At 38.2% G+C, this 22,521-nt stretch overlaps 1 protein-coding gene across 3 annotated transcripts in view; it reads right to left on the bottom strand.

Annotated features, from left to right (window-relative positions):
• The window catches only part of ABCB7 (ATP binding cassette subfamily B member 7), a 131,682-nt gene that overhangs the window by 14,845 nt on the left and 94,316 nt on the right, over positions 1 to 22,521 (bottom strand). For all 3 annotated transcript variants that reach the window (XM_029240423.1, XM_029240424.1, XM_029240425.1), the window contains 4 exons: positions 22,096 to 22,259; positions 21,808 to 21,937; positions 3,684 to 3,855; positions 877 to 980 (listed from right to left, as the gene is read on the bottom strand). In XM_029240423.1, coding sequence (XP_029096256.1) covers positions 877 to 980; positions 3,684 to 3,855; positions 21,808 to 21,937; positions 22,096 to 22,259 — 570 coding nt within the window. The remainder of the gene's footprint in view (positions 1 to 876; positions 981 to 3,683; positions 3,856 to 21,807; positions 21,938 to 22,095; positions 22,260 to 22,521) is intronic.

Raw genomic sequence — 22,521 nt, forward strand, 5'->3', positions numbered from 1 at the left:
AAAAATTTTCTAAATAAATATAACAAATCCTCATGCTAAACAACTGACTTAGAAATTAAGCTGTTTTAAACATATGGCAGATCAAGTAATGTGCCCTGAAACTTAACTCCATATACAAATATATGTCATATATGCTCTAAAGCTGAGGCCTACCCTTCAACAATAGGGTTTTACTATATATTCAAGTAAAACATAGGTGAACGGAGGCAACTGACAAATTACGTCAGTCTATCTTCAGTTTTAGATTGAGGGGATTCATTCATGAAATTATGATTGCTGTTAAGAGTTTGGTATTTAATACAAAGATGTTATGATGTTTAATGTAGTTGCTGGGTAGTACCATGACGTCAGTGTCACAACATCTTGGTGCTTCACAATACTTGTTATGAAATGAATATATACTGATACCAGAACCGCAGGCTGTGTGTGCCTAATTTGCATCTTAGTGAGTTGCTCCATGATAAGTGAAAGGCTTTCTGGTGAGTACCGTGTCACAATCATTTATAAGACCTATTTTAATGAATGTTAAGTGGCAAAAAGCAGAAAGACTAAAACCTTCCTTTGTCAGCAGGTTAGTTGATTCGCACAGCTTTGCAAGATGAAAAGGTAATACAACAAGAACATAACGTGTCACACACAGTTTCAAAAAGAGATATATTTGCAAATGGACTTAACAGTGTGATAATATAATGCAACCTGGCATTCTTACTATCAACACTTCCTACATTGGGGAAAAGGGCTAGGTATTTGCCTCTACAGAACCTTCTATTGAAGCTCATTCAAAATATGAAAGAATGTAGCTATTTAACTGAAACTTCTAAGGAAAAAAGTTAAGCAATTTGAATTAAAGAGTTTTATGCTTTCACGATCATTTACCTCTTCAGTAATTGAATCTAATGATGAAGTAGCTTCATCATAGAGAATGACTGGGGGGTCCTTCAAAATGGCTCTTGCAATTGCTACTCTTTGCTTTTCTCCTCCTAGTAAAGAAAATTTTTAGTTTAAGAGAGCATAACATACATATTTTATATTTCTAGTATTTCCATTAATTACAACTACCAAATAATACCTTCAACATTTATCTTTACTGATTACTGATCATTTTACTCAGCTATAAGAGTTTATGTTCATATATAATATCCTTTGACAAACTACATTCCCTGGAACATAAATGTGATTCTGAATTCTGACTTCATGGCAGGCGAAAAGAACAAGGAGGGGAGGTGACAACTTTGATTCCAGAATTAACCTCCCTCACCAGAAATATGCTCATGACATGTTACTTTATATATACTTTATATTACTTCCCAATGAAGAGCAACCTCAGATAGAAAAATTTCAATATTAGAGAATCAACAAAGCCAAAACCAAATTCAATATCTGAAGCCTGAAAACTTGAAGACATGAAACTATGAATATCTAAATTTATTTCTTAACATAAAAAAGTACCATTCAGCCAGTATTCTTAAAGACTTTTTTTTTTGACAGAAAGCTATTATTTTCACAGCACTCTTCAAAGTTAAGGCTACAAACTAGGACCTCTTATTTCACCTTAGTTATTTGCTATAGGACTCTAGCACAGCAGAATTTTAAAACAGAAAGGAAACAGAAGCCCAGAAAGGTTAAGTAATTTGCTCAAAGTCACAGGCAAGTTCTAGCAAAATCTGCTAGAACCGACTAATTACCCCTGACTATTCCCAGTCCAATGCTCTTCCTTTCATAATGTACAAACCCATAATTACTCTTAAATTTATTCTAGAGAAAAGAAAGGAATCTTTCTTTCTCCACTGGGACTCCTGCAAGTCTAAGGCCATCAATCTTACATAAAACTATGGTTGGAAGTACAAAAGATGGTGCTTTGCTGAATATGTCCCTTTTGGCTTTTCTTGTTCATTATCCATTAATTTATCGATGTCTGAAAAAACCTGTACTTTTTAGCATCAGTAACCTCTTCAGAAAACAAGCTCTACCTGTTGATTATCTGGTACACAAGTATTATTTCACTTTTATCTGTTCTTCAATTATTATCTTCAACCTGTAAGAGGGGCTCCTTATGTCTAATATTAGTGAATATGTTTATATTCATACGATCCACACTCTTCCTCATTTTGTAAGTTCAAAATTCTCCTGTCAAGACAGGCAGTATGCCAGAACAATCTGCTTACCCACCTAGCAACTCAGCAGCAGAAAGCTCCTAAAAGAACTAGATACTCAGAGGAAGAACTAGTTTACACATGTTTCCCAAATTTCAAGTGGAAACCAACCCAGTTTCAATTCTGTTCAATAGAATTTGGAAAAGAAACATTTGTTTGTTCTCTACCAAAATTATTTGCATAGGTGCTAAATAATATATTGCTCATTTTGAGAGGCCTGGTTGTAAGGCAATGGGTATTAGATAAGAATAAAATTTTGTTAAACATTCTTACCCCCAAAGGCATGCAGAGAGGAACAAAATGATTGAAAAATGGGATGCAGCATAGCTAACTGAAGCAAAGTCATGTTTGAGAGGGCTAGTCTATTACGTGACAAATTGGGTATCTCTAGAATTAGCCCAACAGATAAATAATCTGGGGTGTGGGCTAGTTAATTGCAAAGTCCTATGAAGAGCAATGGTAAAGTATAAAGGTGGACTGGAATGAAGCAGGCATCTTATACTATCAGGTAATGATTAAATAGCTACTACAAACCACCTAAACCTGAAAATAATCTTTGCTTAGTATTTTCTAAACCTAGATCAAAACTTTCTAATAGACTGTAAATTCCTTGAGAGTAGGTCCCTTGATGCTTCATCTTTTTAACTCTCAAATCATTTAGCACAGCTGCTTGCACACAGCTTGTACCTAATCAATGTTGTGAATAACTGAAGCCAGCTTACAATGAAGAGGAACAGGGATTCATTAAAATTCATGTGGAGTATTCTTCATTCTCTTTTTCCTTACCCTCATCCCTAATCTAGACATTTCGTACCCAAACTAAACTAGAATGAAGAGTAAATGTAAAGGATGCAGTATGTTTATGAGTTACATTAATACTTTCAGGCATTAGATATCATTATACTTTTAGAATTCAAATAATTTAGGGCAAAGAAACATTTTTATGGATCCTCAAAAAAATTCAGTCATTTTAGGATGATCCATTATTAAACATAGTAATCATCTCATAATTAAACACTTAAGTTAAAATGTGCAAGCCCTAAAATTTACTTGGCCACTGAACCAACAAAGACATGAAAATGAAGTTGGCTCTAAGGAAGTATAAGGGGTCTAAAGTATTGAAAACATCCCATAATGATCTAGGAAATTATGAGGAGATACACTATTTACTATCAAATTTTTTGTCCCTATTCTTACTTCTTTCCCATGTGAATAATGACCTTGGCTTTTAATATTAAGATTACGGATAATAAGTTAACACTGATCTCAACATGTATCAGTAACTTACTATTAAGCACTTACAGTGTTTGCAGCTTCAAGTGAAAGAAAGAGACTTGCATGATTTGAGAACAGTTACTTCTAGCAAGCTGAACTGTTTACAGTGACAGGCAGGAAACGGGAATTTGTCAAAAGAGACTGGATGAGCACTATGTTTGTACTCTGTCATTACATTTTCTAGTAAATGGCCCTGACAAATTAAAGTGTGAAGGGAATATATAAGTGGGGGCCAGGTCTAAAATCTTTGATTACCTGAAAGCTTGAGTCCTCGTTCCCCTACTTGGGTGTCATATCCATGTGGCATTCGAAGAATTGCATCATGTAGTCCAGCTAATTTTGCCACTGCATACACTTCCTCTGGTGAAGCATTGATGTTTCCATATAAGAGGTTGTAGTAAATGGTATTATGGAAGAGGACAGCATCCTGGAGCAGATTTATATATACACACATAGACATGCATGTTCATATTTAACAATTCAAAGAATAGTAAAGACATAAAGGCATAAAAAGTAAAACATTGTAACTCCTTTTATCACCCCCTCATGCCTGCTCCATTTCCTTTCCCAGAGCTAATCACCATGAACAATTTGTTGTGTTATTATCCTAGACTTTTTCTGACGCATTTATGTGCCTAAACAAACACTTTTTTTTTTCCAACAGAAGTGGGGCCATGCTATACATATTCGTTTGTAAGTTGCTTTTTTCACTTAACACAACCTGGAGATTGTTCATGTCAGTAACAGAAACCTACCTCATTATTTTCAACAGTTGTGTGATACTAAGAATATATCATATTTATCTTATCCATTCCTCTACTGATGGATATTAAAACTTTTGCTACTATAAACAATGTTGAAATAAAATATCATTGCATATGTGACTTATGTAAACCCATGCATTTCTGTAAGAAGGATTCCTAGAAGCACACTGATGAGTTAAAAGGTAAGCATATGTTTATCCTTTGATAGAAATTGCCCAACTGTCTTCCAAAAACGCTCCAACAGCATATACACCAACCAACAGTGTACCAGGGTGCCAGGTCTCCATATCCTCAACAACGCTGGATATTAATAAGTTTTAGTTGTTGCTACTTTTAAGGGTAAAATGTGCTTTTTGTTTAAATTAGTATTTCTCTAATTACTAATGAAGCTGAATATGTTTTTATATGTTTCTCAGAAGCTTTTAAATTGGACTTAAAACACAGAAAACAAAGAATTTATCGCTATAGATTTTTGAGAAAGTTCACTGCAAGCATTCATTTGATATTTCAACTTATTCTGACATGGCACACTAAAGCTAAATTATTTAAAATGAGCATCCACCTCCTACTTTTCTTTCAGTATCCAACAGTTGGAAGGTAACAGTAAGATGAAATAAAATGATTCCATTCATTAACATTAACCAGTACCCTCAATTAAGATCTTCTTTAACATCATAATCAGACCCAGAGTTACAGATACTATTTCAAATCACTTTAATAATTTTTATAACTATTACTAATATAAAATTTTCTTGTACTGAGATGGTAGTTAAAACTAATGAGTTTAAAGTTCTACTTAAACTTTAAGTAGAACTTCAGAAAATACTTATTTTAAAATATTTTACATTTAGAAAAGAAGTTAACAAACAAATGCTAACTGGAAATGTTGACAATACAAAATATGGGGCATTGAGAAGACAGCAGAGGAATGAGATGTGGAGATCACCTTCGCCCCACAAATACATCAAAAATACATCTACATGTGGAACAACTCCTACACAACATGTACTGAACGCAGGCAGAAGATCTCACACTTCCCAAAAGGCAAGAAACTCCCCACGTACCTGGGTAGGGAAAAAGAAAAAAACAGAGACAAAAGAATAGGGATGGGACCTGCACCTCTGGGAGGGAAAGGTGAAGGAGGAAATGTTTCCACACACTAGGAAACCCCTTCACTGGCAGAGACAGGGGGTGGGAGCGGGAGGGAAGCTTTGGAGCCATGGAGGAGAGCGCATCAACTGGAATGCAGAGGGCAAAGCGGAGAGATTCCGGCACAGAGGATCGGTGTCAACCAGCACTCACCAGCCTGAGAGGCTTGTCTGCTCACTCACCGGAGCGGTGGGGGCTGGGAGCTGAGGCTTGGGCTTCGGAGGTCAGATCCCAGGGAGAGGACTGGGGTTGGCTGTGTGAACACAGCCTGAAGGGGGCTAGTGTACCATAGCTAGCCAGGAGGGAGTCCGGGAAAAAGTCTGGAACTGCCTAAGAGGCAAGAGACCATTGTTTCAGGGTGCGTGAGGAGAGGGGATTCAGAGCACCGCCTAAACAAGCTCCAGAGATGGGCACGAGCCTTGGCTATCAGCACAGACCCCAGAGACGGGCATGAGATGCTAAGGTTGCTGCTGCAGCCACCAAGAAGCCTGTGTGCAAGCACAGGTCACTATCCACACTTCCCAGGAGCTCGTGCAGCCCACCACTGCCAGGGTCCCGAGATCCAGGGACAATTTACCCAGGAGAACACACGGCACGCCTCAGGCTGTTGCAATGACACGCTGGCCTCTGCCGCTGCAGAATCACCACTCATGGCGTACCCCTCCCTCGCCCCAGCCTGAGTGAGCCAGAACCCCCTATCATGCTACTACTTTAACCCCATCTTGTCTGGGCGGGGAACAGATGCCCTCAGGCGACCTACATGCACAGGAAGGGTCAAATCCAAAGATGAGTGCCAGGAGCTGTGCGAACAAAGAAGAGACAGGGAAATTTCTACCAGCAGCCTCAGGAGTAGCAGATTAAATCTCCACAATCAACTTGATGTACACTGCATCTGTGGAATACCTAAATAATGAATCATCCCAAAACTGAAGTGGTGAACGTTGAGCACAACTGTAGACTGGGGTTTGCTTTCTGCATCTAATTTCTATCTGGTTTTATCTTTATCTTAGTTTAGTTTTTAGAGCTTACTATCATTGGTAGAGTTTATTGATTCGGTTGCTGTCTTCCTTTTTAAAATATATATATATATATTTTTTTTTCCTTTTTCTCTTTTTATGGCTGTGTATGTGTATGCTTCTTTGTGTGATTTGGTCTGGAGAGCTTGCCTTTTACAATTTGTTCTAGGGTTCTGCCTGTCCGTTTTTCTTGTTTTGTTTTGTTTTTAGTATAGTTTTTAGCACTTGTTATCACTGGTGGATTTGTTTTTTGGTTTAGTTGCTCCCTTCTTTCTTTCTTTTTATTACTTTTTTATTTCTTTATTTTTAATACTTTATGAAATTTTTTATTTTAATAAGTTTATTTTATTTTATTTTTGTTTCTTTTTTTCCCCTCCCTTTTCTTCTGAGCTGTGTAGCTGACAGGGTCTTCATGCTCCAGCTGGGTGTCAGGCCTGACCCTCTGAGGTGGGAGAGCCAAGTTCAGGACATTGGTCCACCAGAGACCTCCCAGCTCCACGTACTATCAAATCACAAAAGCTCTCACAGAGATCTCCATCTCAACTCTAAGACCCAGCTCCATTCAACGAGCAGCAAGCTACAGTGCTGGACACCCTAGGCCAATCAACTAGCAAGACAGGAACACAACCCCATCCATTAGCACAGAGGCTTCCTAAAATCAAAATAAGTTTAAAGACCCCCAAAACACACCACTGGATGCCGTCCTTCCCACCAGAAAGATACAGCCTCATCCACCAGAACACAGGCAACAGTCCCTTCCACCAGGAAGCCTACACAACCCACTGAACCAACCAATGGGGGCAGACAACAAAAACAACGGGAACTACAAACCTGCAGCCTGCAAAAAGGAGACGCCAAACACAGTAAGTTAAGGAAATGAGAAGACAGAGAAATACACAGCAGATGAAGGAGCAAGGTAAAAACCCAAGAGGCCAAACAAATGAATAGGAAATAGGCTCTCTATCTGAAAAATAATTCAGAGTAATAATGGTAAAGATAATCAAAAAACTTGGAAATAGAATGGAGAAAATACAAGGAACGTTTAACAAGTACCTAAAAGAACTAAAGAGCAAAAAACAATGGTGAACAACACAATAAATGAAATAAAAAATTCTCCAGAAGGAATCAATAGCAGAATAACTGAGGCAGAAGAACAGATAAGTGACCTGGAAGATAAAATAGTGGAAATAACTACCACAGAGCAGAATAAAGAAAAAAGAATGAAAAGAATTAAGGACAGTCTCAGAGACCTCTGGGACAACAGTGAATGCACGAACATTAGAATTATATGGATCCCAGAAGAAGAAGAGAAAAAAATAGGGACTGAGAAAATATTTGAAGAGATTACAGTTGAAAACTTCCGAAATATGGGAAAGGAAGTAGTCAATCAAGTCCAGGAATTGCACAGAGTCCCACACAGCATAAATCCAAGGAGAAACACGCCAAGACACATATTAATCACACTATCAAAAATTAAATACAAAGAAAAACTATTAAAAGCAACAAGGGAAAAGCAACAAATAACATACAAGGGAATCCACATAAGGTTAGTAGCTGACCTTTCAGCAGAAACTCTGCAAGTCAGAAAGGAGTGGCGGGACATATTTAAAAGTCATGAAAGGGAAAAACCTACAACCAAGATTACTCTACCCAGCAAGGATCTCATTCAGATTCGAAGGAGAAATTACAACATTCACAGAAGCAAAAGCTAAGAGAATGCAGAACCACCAAACCAGCTTTAAAACAAATGCTAAAGGAACTTCTCCAGGCAGGAAACACAAGAGAAGGAAAAGACTTACAAAAACAAACCCGAAACAATTAAGAAAATGGTAATAGGAACATATATATCGATAACTACCTTAAATGTAAATGGATTAGATGCACCAACCAAAAGACACAGACTGACTAAATAAATACCAAAACAAGACCAGTATATATGCTGTCTACAAGGGAACCACTTCAGACATACAGACACATAGACTGAAAGTGAGGGGATGGAAAAAGATATTCCACGTAAATGGAAATCAAAAGAAAGCTGGAGTAGCAACTGTCGTATCAGACAAAATGGATTTTATATTTTAATTTTTTAAAAATATCTTTATTGGAGTATAATTGCTTTACAATGGTGTTAAGTTTCTTCTTTATAACAAAGTAAAACAGCTATGTGTATATATATATATATATATATATATATATATATATATCCCCATATCTCTTCCCTTTTGCATCTCCCTCCCTCCCACCCTCCCTACCCCACCCCTCTAGGTGGTCACAGAGCACCGAGTCCCTCTCCCTGTGCTGTGTGGCTGCTTTCCACTACCTATTAATTTTAAATTTGGTAGTGTATATATATCCATGCCACTCTCTCACTTTCTCCGAGCTTAGCCTTCCCCATCCCCGTGCCCTCAAGTCCATTCTCTAGTAGGTCTGCGTATTTATTCCCATCCTGTCCCTATGTTCTTCACACCCATTTTTTCAAGATTCCATATATGGGTATTAGTATATGATATTTGTTTTTCTCTTTCTAACTTACTTCACTGTGTTGCAGGCTATAGGACCATTCACCTCACTAAAAATAACTCAATTTCATTTCTTTTCATGGTTGAGTAATATGCCATTGTATATATGTGCCACATCTTCTTTATTCATTCATCTGTCAATGGACACTTGGGTTGCTTCCAGGTCCTGCCTATTGTAAATAGAGCACTAATAAACATTGTGGTACATGACTCTTTTGCAATTATGGTTTTCTCACGGTATATGCCCAGTAATGGGATTGCTGGGTCATATGGTAATTCTATTTTTAGTTTTTTAATGAAACTCCATACTGTTCTCCATACTGGCTGTATCAATTTACATTCCCACCAACAGCACAAGAGGGTTCCCTTTTCTCCACACCCTCTCCAGCATTAATTGTTTGTAGATTTTTTGATGATGGCCATTCTGACTGGTGTGAGGTGATACCTCATTGTAGTTTTCATTTACATTTCGCTAATGATTAGTGATGTTGAGCACCCTTTCATATATCTGTAGGCAATCTGTGCATCTTCTATGGTGCAATGTCTACTTAGGTCTTCTGCCCATTTTTGGATTGGGTTGTTTGTTTTTTTGATATTGAGCTGCATGAGCTACTTGTAAATTTTGGAGATTAATCCTTTGTGAGTTGCTTCATTTGCAAATATATTCTCCCATTCTGAGGGTTGTCTTTTGGTCTTATTTATGGTTTCCTTTGCTGTGCAAAAGCTTTGAAGTTTCATTAGGTCCCATTTGTTTATTTTTGTTTTTATGTCCATTTCTCTAGGAGGTGGGTGAAAAAGGATCTTGCTGTGATTTATGTCATAGATTGTTCTGCCTATGTTTTCCTCTAAGAGTTTTATAGTGTCTGGCCTCACATCTAGGTCTTTAATTCATTTTGAGTTCAGTTTCGTGTACGGTGTTAGGGAGTGTTATAATTTCATTCTTTTACATGTAGCTCTCCAGTTTTCCCAGCACCACTTACTGAAGAGGCTTTTTCTCCACTGCATATTCTTGCCTCCTTTATCAAAGATAAGGTGACCATATGTGCGTGGGTTTATCTCTGGGCTTTCTATCCTGTTCCATTGATTTATATTTCTGTTTCTATGCGAGTACCATACTGTCTTGATTACTGTAGCTTTGTAGTATAGTCTGACGTCTGGGAGCCTGATTCCTCCAGCTCTTTTGTTCTTTTTCAAGAATGTTTTGGCTATTCGGGGTCTTTAGTGTTTCCATAAAAATTGTGAAATTTTTTGTTCTAGTTCTGTGAAAAACGCCAGTGGCAGTTTGACTGGGATTGCATTCGAATACATAGATTGTTTTGGGGAGTACAGTCATGTTCACAATGTTGATTCTTCCAATCCAAGAACATGGTATATCTCTCCAACTGTTTGTATCATCTTTAATTTCTTTCATCAGGGTCTTATAATTTTCTGCGTACAGATCTTTTGTCTCATTAGGTAGGTTTATTCCTAGGTATTTCATCCTTTTTGTTGCAATGATAAATGGCAGTGCTTCCTTAATTTCTCTTTCAGATTTTTCATCATTAGTGTATAGGAATGCATTAATTTTGTATCCTGATACTTTACCAAACTCATTGATTAGGACTAGTAGTTTTCTGGTAGCATCTTTAGGCTTCTCTGCATAGTATCTTGTGATCTGCAAACAGTGACAGCTTTACTTCTTCTTTTCCGATTTGGATTCCTTGTATTTCATTTTCTTCTCTGATTTCTGTGGCTAAAACTTCCAAAAAAATGTTCAATAATAGTGGTGAGGTCGGGCAACCTTGTCTTGTTCCTGATCTTAGTGGAAATGGTTTCAGTTTTTCACCATTGTGGACGATGTTGCCTGTGGGTTTGTCATATATGGCCTTTATTAAGTTGAGAAAAGTTCCCCCTATGCCTACTTTCTGGAGGGTTTTTATCATAAATGGGTGCTGAATTTTGTCAAAAGCTTTTTCTGCATCTATTGACATGATCATATGGTTTTTATTCTTCACTTTATTAATATGATGTATCACATTGATTGATTTGCGTATATTGAAGAATCCTTGCATTCCTGGAAAAAACCCCACTTGATCATGGTGTGTGATCCTTTTAATGTGCTGTTGGATTATGTTCCTAGTATTCTGCTGAGGATTTTTGCATTTATGTTCATCAGCGATATTGGCCTGTAGTTTTCTTTCTTTGTGACATCCTTGTCTGGTTTTGGTATCAGGGTGATGGTGGCCTCATAGAATGAGTTTCGGAGTGTTCCTCCCTCTGCTATACTTTGGAACAGTTAGAGGATAGGTGTTAGCTCTTCTCTAAATGTTTGATACAATTCGCCTGTGAAGCCATCTGGTCCTGGACTTCCGTTTGTTGTAAGATTTTTAAATCACAGCTTCAATTTCAGTGCTTGTGATTGGTCTATTTTCTATTCCTTCCTGGTTCAGTATAGGAAGGTTGTGCTTTTCTAAGAATTTGTCCATTTCTTGCAGATTGTCCATTTTATTGGCATATAGTTGCTTGTAGTAATCTCTCATGATCCTTTGTGTTTCTGCAGTGTCAGTGGTTACTTCTTTTTCATGTCTAATTCTATTGATTTGAGTCTTCCCCTTTTTTTCTTGATCAATCTGGTTAATGGTTTATCAATTTGTTTATCTTCTCAAAGAAAGAGCTTTCTGTTTTATTGATCTTTGATACTGTTTTCTTCATTTCTTTTTCATTTATTTCTGATATGATCTTTATGATTTCCTTCCTTCTGTTACCTTTGGGTTATTTTGCTTTTCTTTCTCTAATTGCTTTATGTGTAAGGTTAGGTTGTTTATTTCAGATGTTTCTTGTTTCTTAAGGTAGTACTGCATTGCTATAAACTTCTCTTAGAAGTGCTTTTGCTGTATCCCACAGATTTTGGGTCACTGTGTTTTCACTGTCATTTGATTCTAGGTATTTTTTGATTTCCTGTTTGATTTCTTCAGTGATCTCTTGGTTATTAAGTGGTATGTTGCTTAGCCTCCATGTGTTTGTATGTTTTATAGATTTTTTCCTGTAATTGATATATAGTCTCATAGAACTGTGGTTGGAAAAGACACTTGATACTATTTCAAATATCTGAAATTTACCAAGGCTTGATTTGTCACCCAATATATGATCTATCCTGGAGAATGTTCCATGAGCACTTGAGAAGAAAGTGTATTGTGTTTTTTATGGATGGAATGTCCTATAAATATCAATTAAGTCCATGTTGTTTAATGTGTCATTTAAAGCTTGTGTTTCCTTATATATTTTCATTTTGGATGATCTGTCCATTGGTGAAACTGTGGTGTTAAAGTCCCCTACTATGAGTGTGTTACTGTTGATTTCCCCTTTTATGGCTGTTAGCATTTGCCTTATGTATTGAGGTGCTCCTATGTTGGGTGCATAAATATTTACAATTGTTATATCTTCTTCTTGGATGGATCCCTTGATCATTATGTAGGGTCCTTCTTTGTCTCTTGTAGTAGTGTTTATCTTAAAGCCTCTTTTGTCTGATATGAGAATTGCTACTCCAGATTTTTTTTTGATTTCCATTTCCATGGAACATCTTTTTCCATGTCCTCACTTTCAGTCTGTTAGGTGTCCCTATGTCTGAAGTGGGCCTTTTGTATACAGCATATGTATGGGTCTTGTTTTGGTATCCATTCAGCCAGTCTATGTGTGTTGGTTCGAGCATTTAATCCACTTACATTTAAGGTAATTATCGATATGTATGCTCCTATTACCATTTTCTTAAGTGTTTCGGGTTTGTTATTGTAGATCTTTTCCTTCTCTTGTGTTTCCTGCCTAGAGAAGTTCCTTTAGCATTTGTTGTAAAGCTGGTTTGGTGGTGGTGAATTCTCTTAGCTTTTTTTTTTTTTTTTTTTGCGGTACACGGACCTCTCACTGTTGTGGCCTCTCCCGTTGTGGAGCACAGGCTCCGGACGCGCAGGCTCAGCGGCCATGGCTCACGGGACTAGCTGCTCCGCGGCATGTGGGATCTTCCCAGACTGGGACATGAACCCGTGTCCCCTGCATCGGCACGAGACTCTCAACCACTGCGCCACAAGGGAAGCCCTGAATTCTCTTAGCTTTTGCTTGCTTGTAAAGGTTTAAATTTCTCTGTCGAATCTGAATGAGATTCTTCCTGGATAGAGTAATCTTGGGTGTAGGTTTTTCGCTTTCATCACTTTAAATATGTCCTGCCACTCCCTTCTGGCTTGCAGACTTTTTGCTGAAATATCAGTTGTTAACCTATATAAGATTCCCTTGTATGTTATATATTGCTAATCCCTTGCTGCTTTTAATATTTTTTCTTTGTATTTAATTTTTGATAGCTTGATTAATATGTGTCTTGGTGTTTCTCCTTGGATTTATCCTGTATGGTAGTCTCTGCACTTCCTGGACTTGATTAACTATTTCCTTTCCCATATTATGGAAGTTTTCAACTATAATCTCTTCAAATATTTTCTCACTCCCTTTCTTTTTCTCTTCTTCTTCTAGGACCTCTATAATTCGAATGTTAGTGCATTTAATGTTGTCCAAGAGGTCTCTGAGACTGTCCTCAATTCCTTTCATTCTTTACCTTTATTTTCTTCTGCAGTAGTTAGTTCCATTATTTTATCTTCCGGGTCACTTATCCGTTCTTCTGCCTTAGTTATCCTGCTATTGATTCCTTCTAGAGAATTTTTTATTTTATTTATTATGCTGTTCATCATTGTTGTTTGCTCTTTAGTTCTTCTAGGTCCTTGTTAAATGTTCTGGTACTTTCTCCATTCTATTTCCAAGATTTTGGATCATCTTTACTATCATTACTCTGAATTCTTTTTCAGGTAGACTGCCTATTTCCTCTTCATTTGTTATGTCTGGTGGGTTTTTACCTCACTCCATCTGCTGTGCGTTTGCTTGTCTTCTCATTTTGCTTAACTTACTGTGTTTGGGGTCTCCTTTTTGCAGGCTACAAGTCTGTAGTGCCCAGTTTTTCTGCTATCTGCCCCTAGTGGCTAAGGTTGGTTCAGTGGGTTGTGTAGGCTTCCTGGTGGAGGGGACTTGTGCCTGTGTTCTGGTGGATGAGGCTGGATTTTGTCTTTCTGGTGGGGAGGTCTGCATCTGGTGGTGTGTTTTGGGGTGTCTGTGACCTTATTATGATTTTACGCAGCACCTCTGTTAATGGGTGGGCTTGTGTTCCTGTCTTGCTAGTTGTTTGGCATAGTGCATCCAGCATGTAGCTTGCTGGTCATTGAGTGTAGCTGGGTACTGGCACTGAGATGGAGATCTCTGGGAGAGCTTTCGTTGTTTGATATTATGTGGAGCTGGGAGGTCTCTGGTGGACCAATGTCCTGAACTCGGCTCTCCCACCTCATAAGCACAGGCCTGACACCTTACTGGAGCACCAAGATCCTGGCATCCACACAGCTCAGAATAAAAAGGAGAAAAAATGAAAGAAAGAAAGAAAAAGAAATAATAAAATAAAATAGTTATTAAAATAAAAAATAGTTATTAAAAATAAAAAAATTAGGGGCCTTCCTTGTGGCGCAGTGGTTGAGAGTCGGCCTGCCGATGCAGTGGACATGGGTTCATGCCCCGGTCCGGGAAGATGCGGGAAGATGCCACAAGCTGTGGAGCGGCTAGGCCCATGAGCCATGGCCGCTGAGCCTGCGTGTCTGGAGCCTGTGCTCCACAATGGGAGAGGCCACAACAGTGAGAGGCCTGCGTACCGCAAAAAAAATTAAATAAATAAGTCAAAAAATTAAAAAGTAATTCAAAAAGGAAACAAAGAAAGGCACAAGACAGCAACCAAAACAAAAAACAAATCCACCAATAATAAGAAAAATTAAAAACTATAGTTAAAAAAAAAAAGAAAACAGGCAGACAGAACGCTAGGACAAATGGTAAAAGCAGTTATAGAGACAAAATTACACACAGAAGCATACACATAAACACTCACAAAAAGAGAAAAATGAAAAAATATATATATCGTTGCTCCCAACGTCCACTACCACAATTTGTAATGATTTGTTGTCTATTCAGGTATTCCACAGATGCAGGGTACGTCAAGTTGACTGTGGAGAGTTAATCCACTGCTCCTGAGGCTGCTGGGAGAAATTTCCCTTTCTCTTCTTTGTTCGCACAGCTACTGGGGTTCAGCTTTGGATTTGCCCCTGCCTTTATGTGTAGGTCGCCTGAGGGCGTCTGTTCTTCACTCAGACAGTACGGGGTCAAAGTAGCAGCTGTTTATGGGGCTCTGGCTCACTCAGGCTGGGGGGAGAGAGCGGTACCGAAGGTGGGGCGAGCCTGCAGCGGCAGAGGCCAGCATGACATTGCAACCGGCTGAGGCATGCCGTGTGTTCTCCCGGGAAAGTTGTCCCTGGATCACAGGACTCTGGCAGTGGCGGGCTGCACAGGCTCCCGGGAAGGGAGGTGTGGACAGTAACCTGTGCATGCACACAGGCTACTCGGTGACTGCAGCAGCAGCCTTAGCATCCCATGCCCATCTCTGGGGTCCATGCTGAGAGCCTCAGCTTGCACCCATCTCTGGAGCTCATTTAGGCAGTGCTCTTAATCCCTTCTCCTCACGTACCGCAGAACAAAAAGGCAAGGAAAAGTTTTTTGCCTCTTTGGCAGTTCCAGACTATTGCCCGACTCCGTCCAAGCTAGCTGTGGTGAACTAGTCTCCTTCAGACTGTGTTCACACAGCCAACCCCTGTCCTCTCCCTGAGATCTGACCTCCGAAGCCCAAGCCTCAGATCCCAGTCCCCACCAGCCCTAGTGGATGAGCAGACAAACCTCTTGGGCTGGTGAGTGCTGGTCAGCACTGAGCCTCTGTGTGGGAATCTCTCTGCTTTGCCCTCTCCACGCCTGTGGCTATGCTCTCCTCCGTGGCTCCGAAGCTTCCCCCTGGCCTACCCCCATTTCCACCAGTGAAGGGGCTTTATAGTGTGTGGAAGCTTTTAGTCCTTCACAACTCTCTCCCACTGGTGCAGGTCCCGTCCGTATTCTTTTCTCTCTGTTTTTTCTTTTGCCTTTTGCCCTACCCAGGTGCTCGGGGAGTTTCTTACCTTTTGGGAGGTGTGAGGTCTTCTGACAGCATTCAGAAGGTGTTCTGTAGTAGTTGTTCCACATGTAGATTTATTTCTTATGTACCTGTGGGGAGTAAGGTAATCTCCACGTCTTACTCTTCCACCATCCTGAAGGTCTTCTCAAAATAGACTTTAAAATAAAGACTATTACAAGAGACAAAGAAGGGCACTACATAATGATCAAGGGATCAATCCAAGAAGACGATATAACAATTGCAAATACCTATACACCCAACATAGGAGCACCTCAATACATAAGGCAAATGCTAACAGCCATAAAAGGGGAAATCAGTAGTAACACAATAATAGTAGTGGACTTCAACACCACACTTCCACTAAGGGACAGATCAACCAAAATGAAAATAAATAAGGAAACACAAGTTTAAATGACACATTAAACAAATGGACTTAATTGATATTTGTAGGATATTCCATCCAAAAACAACACAATACACTTTCTTCTCAAGTGCTCATGGAACATTCTCCAGGATAGATCATATCTGGGGTCACAAATCAAGCCTTGGTAAATTTAAGAAAATTGAAATTGTATCAACTATCTTTTCCGACCACAACACTGTGAGACTAGATATCAATTACAGGAAAAGATCTGTAAAAAATACAAACACATGGAGGCTAAGCAATACACTACTTAATAACGAAGTGATCACTGAAGAAATCAAAGACAAAATCAAAAACTACCTAGAAACAAATGACAATGGAGACACGACGACCCAAAACCTCTGGGATGCAGCAAAAGCAGTTCTAAGAGGGAAGTTTATAGCAACACAGTCCTACCTCCAGAAACAAGAAACATCTCAAATCAACAACCTAACCTTACACCTAAAGCAATTAAAGAAAGAAGAACAAAAACCCCTCAAAGTTAGCAGAAGGAAAGAAATCATAAAGATCAGATCAGAAATAAATGAAAAAGAAATGAAGGAAACAATAGCAAAGATCAATAAAACTAAAAACTGGTTCTTTCAGAAGATAAACAAAATTGATAAGCCATTAGCCAGATTCATCAAGAAAAAAAGGAGAAGACTCAAATCAATAGAATTAGAAATGAAAAAGGAGAAGTAACCACTGACACTGCAGAAACACAAAGGATCATGAGAGACTAATACAATCAACTATATGCCAATAAAATGGACAACCTGGAAGAAATGGACAAATTCCTAGAAAAACACAACTTTCCGAAACTGAGCCAGGAAGGAATAGAAAATATACACAGACCAATCACAAGCACTAAGTTGAAACTGTGATTAAAAACCTTCTAACAAACAAAAGCCCAGGACCAGATGGCTTCACAGGTGAATTCTACCAAACATTTAGAGAAGAGCTAACACCTATACTTCTCAGAGTTTTCCAAAATACAGCAGAGGGATGAACACTCCCAAACTCATTCTACGAGGCCGTGAATACCCTGATACCAAAACCAGATAAAGATGTCACAAAAAAGGAAAACTACAGGACAATATCACTGATGAACATAGATGCAAAAATCCTCAACAAAATACTAGCAAATAGAATCCAACAGCACATTAAAAGGATCATACACCATGATCAAGTGGGATTTATCTCAGGAATGCAAGGATTCTTCAATATACGCAAATCCATCAACGTGATATACCATATTAACAAATTGAAGGAGAAAAACCATATCATCATCTCAATAGATGCAGAAAAAGCTTTCTACAAAGTTCAATAACCATTTATGATAAAAATCCTCCAGAAAGCAGGCAGAGAAGGAACGTACCTAAACATAAGAAAGGCCATATATGACAAACCCACAGATAACATTGTTCACAATGGTGAAAAACAGAAACGATTTCCACTAAGATCAGAAACAAGACAGGGTTCCCCATTCTCACCACTATTATTCAACATATGTCTGGAAGTCTTAGGCACAGCAATCAGACAAGAAAAAGAAAGAAAAGGAATCCAAATCGGAAAACAAGTAAAACTGTCACTACTTGCAGACTATACACAGAGAATCCTAAAGATGCTAGCAGAAAACTACTAGAGCTAATCAACGAATTTGGTAAAGTAGCAGGATACAAAATTAATGCACAGAAATCTCTAGCATTCCTATACACTAATTATGAAAAATCTGAAAGAGAAATTAAGGAAGCACTCCCATTTACCATTGCAACAAAACAAATAAAATTCCTAGGAATAAACCTATGTAATGAGACAAAAGACCTGTATGCAGGAAACTGTAAGACCCTGATGAAAGAAATTAAAGATGATACAAACAGATGGAGAGATATACCATGTTCTTGGATTGGAAGAATCATTATTGTGAAAATGACTATACTACCAAAAGCAATCTAGAGATTCAGTGCAATCCGTAACAATCTACCAATGGCATTTTTCACAGAACTAGATCAAAAAATTTCACAATTTGCATGGAAACACAAAAGACCCCGTATAGCCAAAGCAATCTTGAGGAAGAAAAACGTAGGTGGATGAACCAGGTTCCCTGACTTCAGACTATACTACAAAGCTACAATAATCAAGACAGAATGGTACTGGCACAAAACCAGAAATATAGATCAATGGAACAGGATAGAAAGTCCACAGATAAACCCACACACATATGGTCACCTTATCTTTGATAAAGGAGGCAAGAATATACAATGTAGAAAAGACAGTCTTGTCAATAAGTGGAGCTATGAAAACTGGACAGCTACATGTAAAAGAATGAAATTAGAACACTCCCTAACATCATACACAAAGATAAACTCAAAATGGATAAAGACCTAAATGTAAGACCAGATAGTATAAAACTATTAGAGGAAAACATAGGCAGAACACTCTTGACATAAATCACAGCACGACCCTTTTTGACCCCCTTCCTAGAGAAAGGGAATTAAAAACAAAAATAAACAAATGGGACCTAATGAAACTTAAAAGCTTTTGCACAGTAAAGGAAACCATAAACAAGATGAAAAGAAAACCCTCAGAATGGGAGAAATATTAGCAAATGAATCAAGGGACAAAGGATTAATCTCCAGAATATACAAGCTGCTCATGCACAGCAATATCAAAAAAATAAAATAAATAAACAACCCAACCCAAAAATGGGCAGAATACCTAAACAGACATCTCTCCAAAGAAGATATACAGATTGCCAACAAACATATGAAAGGATGCTCAACATCACTAATCAGTAGAGAAATGCAAATCAGAACTACAATGAGGTATCACCTCACACCAGTCAGAATGGCCATCATCAAAAAATCTACAATTAATGCTGGAGACGGTGTGGAGAAAAGGGAACCTTCTTGCACTGTTGGTGGGAAGTAAATTGATACAGCCACTATGGAGAACAGTAAGGAGGTTCCTTAAGAAACTAAAAATAGAACTACCATACGAGCCAGCAATCCCCCTACTGGGCATATACCCTGAGAAAACCATAATTCAAAAAGAGTCATGAAACACAATATTCATTGCAGCTCTATTTATAATAGCCAGGAGATGGAAACAACGTAAGTGTCCATCGACAGATGAATGGACAAAGAAAATGTGGCACATATATACAATGGAATATTACTCAGCCATAAAAGGAAACGAAATTGAGTTATTTGTAGTGAGCTGAATGGACCTAGAGTGTGTTCATACAGAGTGAAGTATGTCAGAAAGAGAAAAACAAATACCATATGCTAACACATATATATGGAATCTAAAAGAAAAAAAAGGTTGTGAAGAACCTAGGTGCAGGACAGGAATAAAGACGCAGACATTGAGAATGGACTTGAGGACACAGGGAGGGGGAAGCGTAAGCTGGGACGAAGTGAGACAGTGGCATGGACATATACACACTACCAACCGTAAAATAGATAGCTAGTGGGAAGCAGCCACATAGCACAGGGAGATATGCTCGGTGGTTTGTGTCCACCTAGAGGGGTGGGATAGGGAGGGTGCAAGAGAGACGCAAGAGGAAGGAAATATGGTGATATATGTATATGTGTAGCTGATTCACTTTTTGATACAGCAGAAACACACACACCATTGTAAAGCAATTATACTCCAATAAAGATATTAAAAAAAGGGAAATAGAAAATATAAGGTAAAACAAAAATTAAGTAAATAATCCATAATCCCGCCATCCAGCAATAACTACTATTAACATGTTGCTCTATTTTCTCCAATACTTTTTCTGTTACAATGTATTCATTTAATATTATAAAACTGAAATATTACATTTTGTTGGGAAACTTCTTTTTCAACAAACTTTGTATCTGAGCATTTATCTATGACACTCAATACTCTTTACAAACATGATATTTAAAAATGACTGTATGACATTTGATCCTATGATGATAATTTAACCATCTACTTAATACTGGATTTTATAGTGTTTCCAACTTGTGCTGGTATAAATAACACTATAATGAACTGTTTAGCATAGAAAAATCTGTTCACTTCCCTGTTTATTTCCTTACTAAAACTTCCTAGAGGCAGAATTACTGTAATAAAGGGTATAAATATTTTTCAGACTCTTGCTACATACTGCCAATTTGTTCATCAGGAAAGTTGCATGCTTCCTCCAGCAAAACAGACTAGCCATTTCACACAGCCTTGCCCAAACTAAATACTACAAGTTTTAAAATCATCAGCAGTTTAATAGGTGATAAATGGTATCCCATTGTTGATTTAATTACTAAGACTTCTAATGAGGATGAGTATCTTTTCTTTCATTTATTGACCATGTATATTTTTCCTCAGTGAATAAAACATTTTATTTTTCAAAACGATGAGGGTAATTATTATACAGCCCAAGAGAATGGATGAGGACACTGAGCCCTAAGCAGGAACAGCCCAGAATTCAGTTCACTTCATATATGGTTTAGGTCAGTGTTTTTCAACATATAGTCTATGAATCACCTAAATCACCTAGAAGGCATATTCAAAAATGCAGGTTTCTGGGGCCCCCACTGCCCTCCTAAACCAGAACCAAGGTGTGTGAAAGAGAGTTGGAATTTTGATAATCTCCCTAAGTAACTCATGAACACTAAATTTGGGATTCTCAGTGAAAGAGAGGACAGGGCAGAGTGGCATGTGTTAGATCACTTGATGACCTTTTACAAGCTACATAAAAGGAACTGTCTGATCCTTTTCTTACAGTTCTCCCAGGGATTTGGTTCTGATTCTAGGCTGCAACTAATTCCCAGGTCTCTCTATTGGCTTTCAGTATAAGAAAAACTCACATCCTGTAAGGCTACCTCCTTCCTACCTTCTCAGATCTTACTCTGAACTTATGTTTCCCCCTAAAGTCACTCAGCAAATACTTGTTAAATGCTCACTATGGGTCGGGCACTGTGCTTGGTACTGTGGGAACAAGGCATACCAACTTGAAGTTGGCAGCCAGACTGCTTTGTAATTTTCATAAATTTACTCTGCCAAAAACTGCTCAAAATTAAAATAATAGTTTTCATTTACTGAACAATTATGTGATGGACATTGTACTTGGTACTTTACACATATTATCTCTACTCCATAATAATTCTGTCCTACAAGAAAATGGTATCCTTATTTTACAGATGAGGAAACTGAGGCCCAAGGCCATACAATGTATATGGGTTAGAGCTGGGCTTACAATTCTGTTCTATTTGACTCCAGTCTGGGGTCTTTCCTCTATGTTATGCTATCTTCCTAAGGCTTAAAAAAATCTTCCCATCATGAAGATTTTTAAATTCATGTTTTTTTGTCTTTTTGGTAACAGAATATGGCCTGTAGGGCCTAACACTTCCAACTTAATTAGCATATACTGACTCTTTGGATTCAAATGATTCTAGTAAAAGATCCACCAACCCAATATACCTTCCCCCAAATAAGTTTTTTCTTTTTTTAAATACCTGAGGTACCACTCCCACTGCCCTCCGAAGGCTTTCCAGGCTCACATCTTGTATATTTTGACCAGCAAGGTAAATGTTACCCTTTTGAGGCTCATAGAAGCGAAACAACAGCCTCACTATTGTGCTTTTCCTGAAATAGGAGACAATGAAAGGTTATGCAGCTCCAACTGGCATTAGGGAACCCCTATTTTAAACCACAGTCATCATTTTATTATGACACATAAAAAATATTACAATGGGAGTCAGCAATCAACAATGCAGAATTTTATAAAGAACTAAATTACCTACCCTGACCCACTTCCTCCTACAATGGCCACTTTCTTTCCTGCAGGAACTTCAAAAGATATTCCACTAAGGACTTTCTGCCCCTCAATGTATTCAAAATGCACATTATCAAAGGCCACCGTAGCTGTCTGTGGTGTGATCTGAAGGGGAGATGCCATCGCTTTGTCCTAGCAGGGAAGAGAAAAGAAAAAGCCACTTTACACACCTCCTAGAGTACAGCTATGCAATTTTCTAATTCACAGAGAGAAAAAGGAAAATAAAGGGAAAGGAGGAGGTTTATAAGTGGAGTTACACCACTTCTAAGCATGCTTTTAAAAATGATTTTTCACTCCTCACTGTTAAGGGTAAAAATCCTGAATGCTTTGATTTCTGATAAATTTGTTTTGGGGGTAAAGAGGGATGGTGGGCAGGGAAGAAAGGAGGTTGACA

Source organism: Monodon monoceros, unplaced genomic scaffold (assembly GCF_005190385.1).
Source record: "Monodon monoceros isolate NGI ecotype Baffin Bay Population unplaced genomic scaffold, NGI_Narwhal_1 Super_Scaffold_22, whole genome shotgun sequence".
NCBI lineage: Eukaryota > Metazoa > Chordata > Mammalia > Artiodactyla > Monodontidae > Monodon > Monodon monoceros.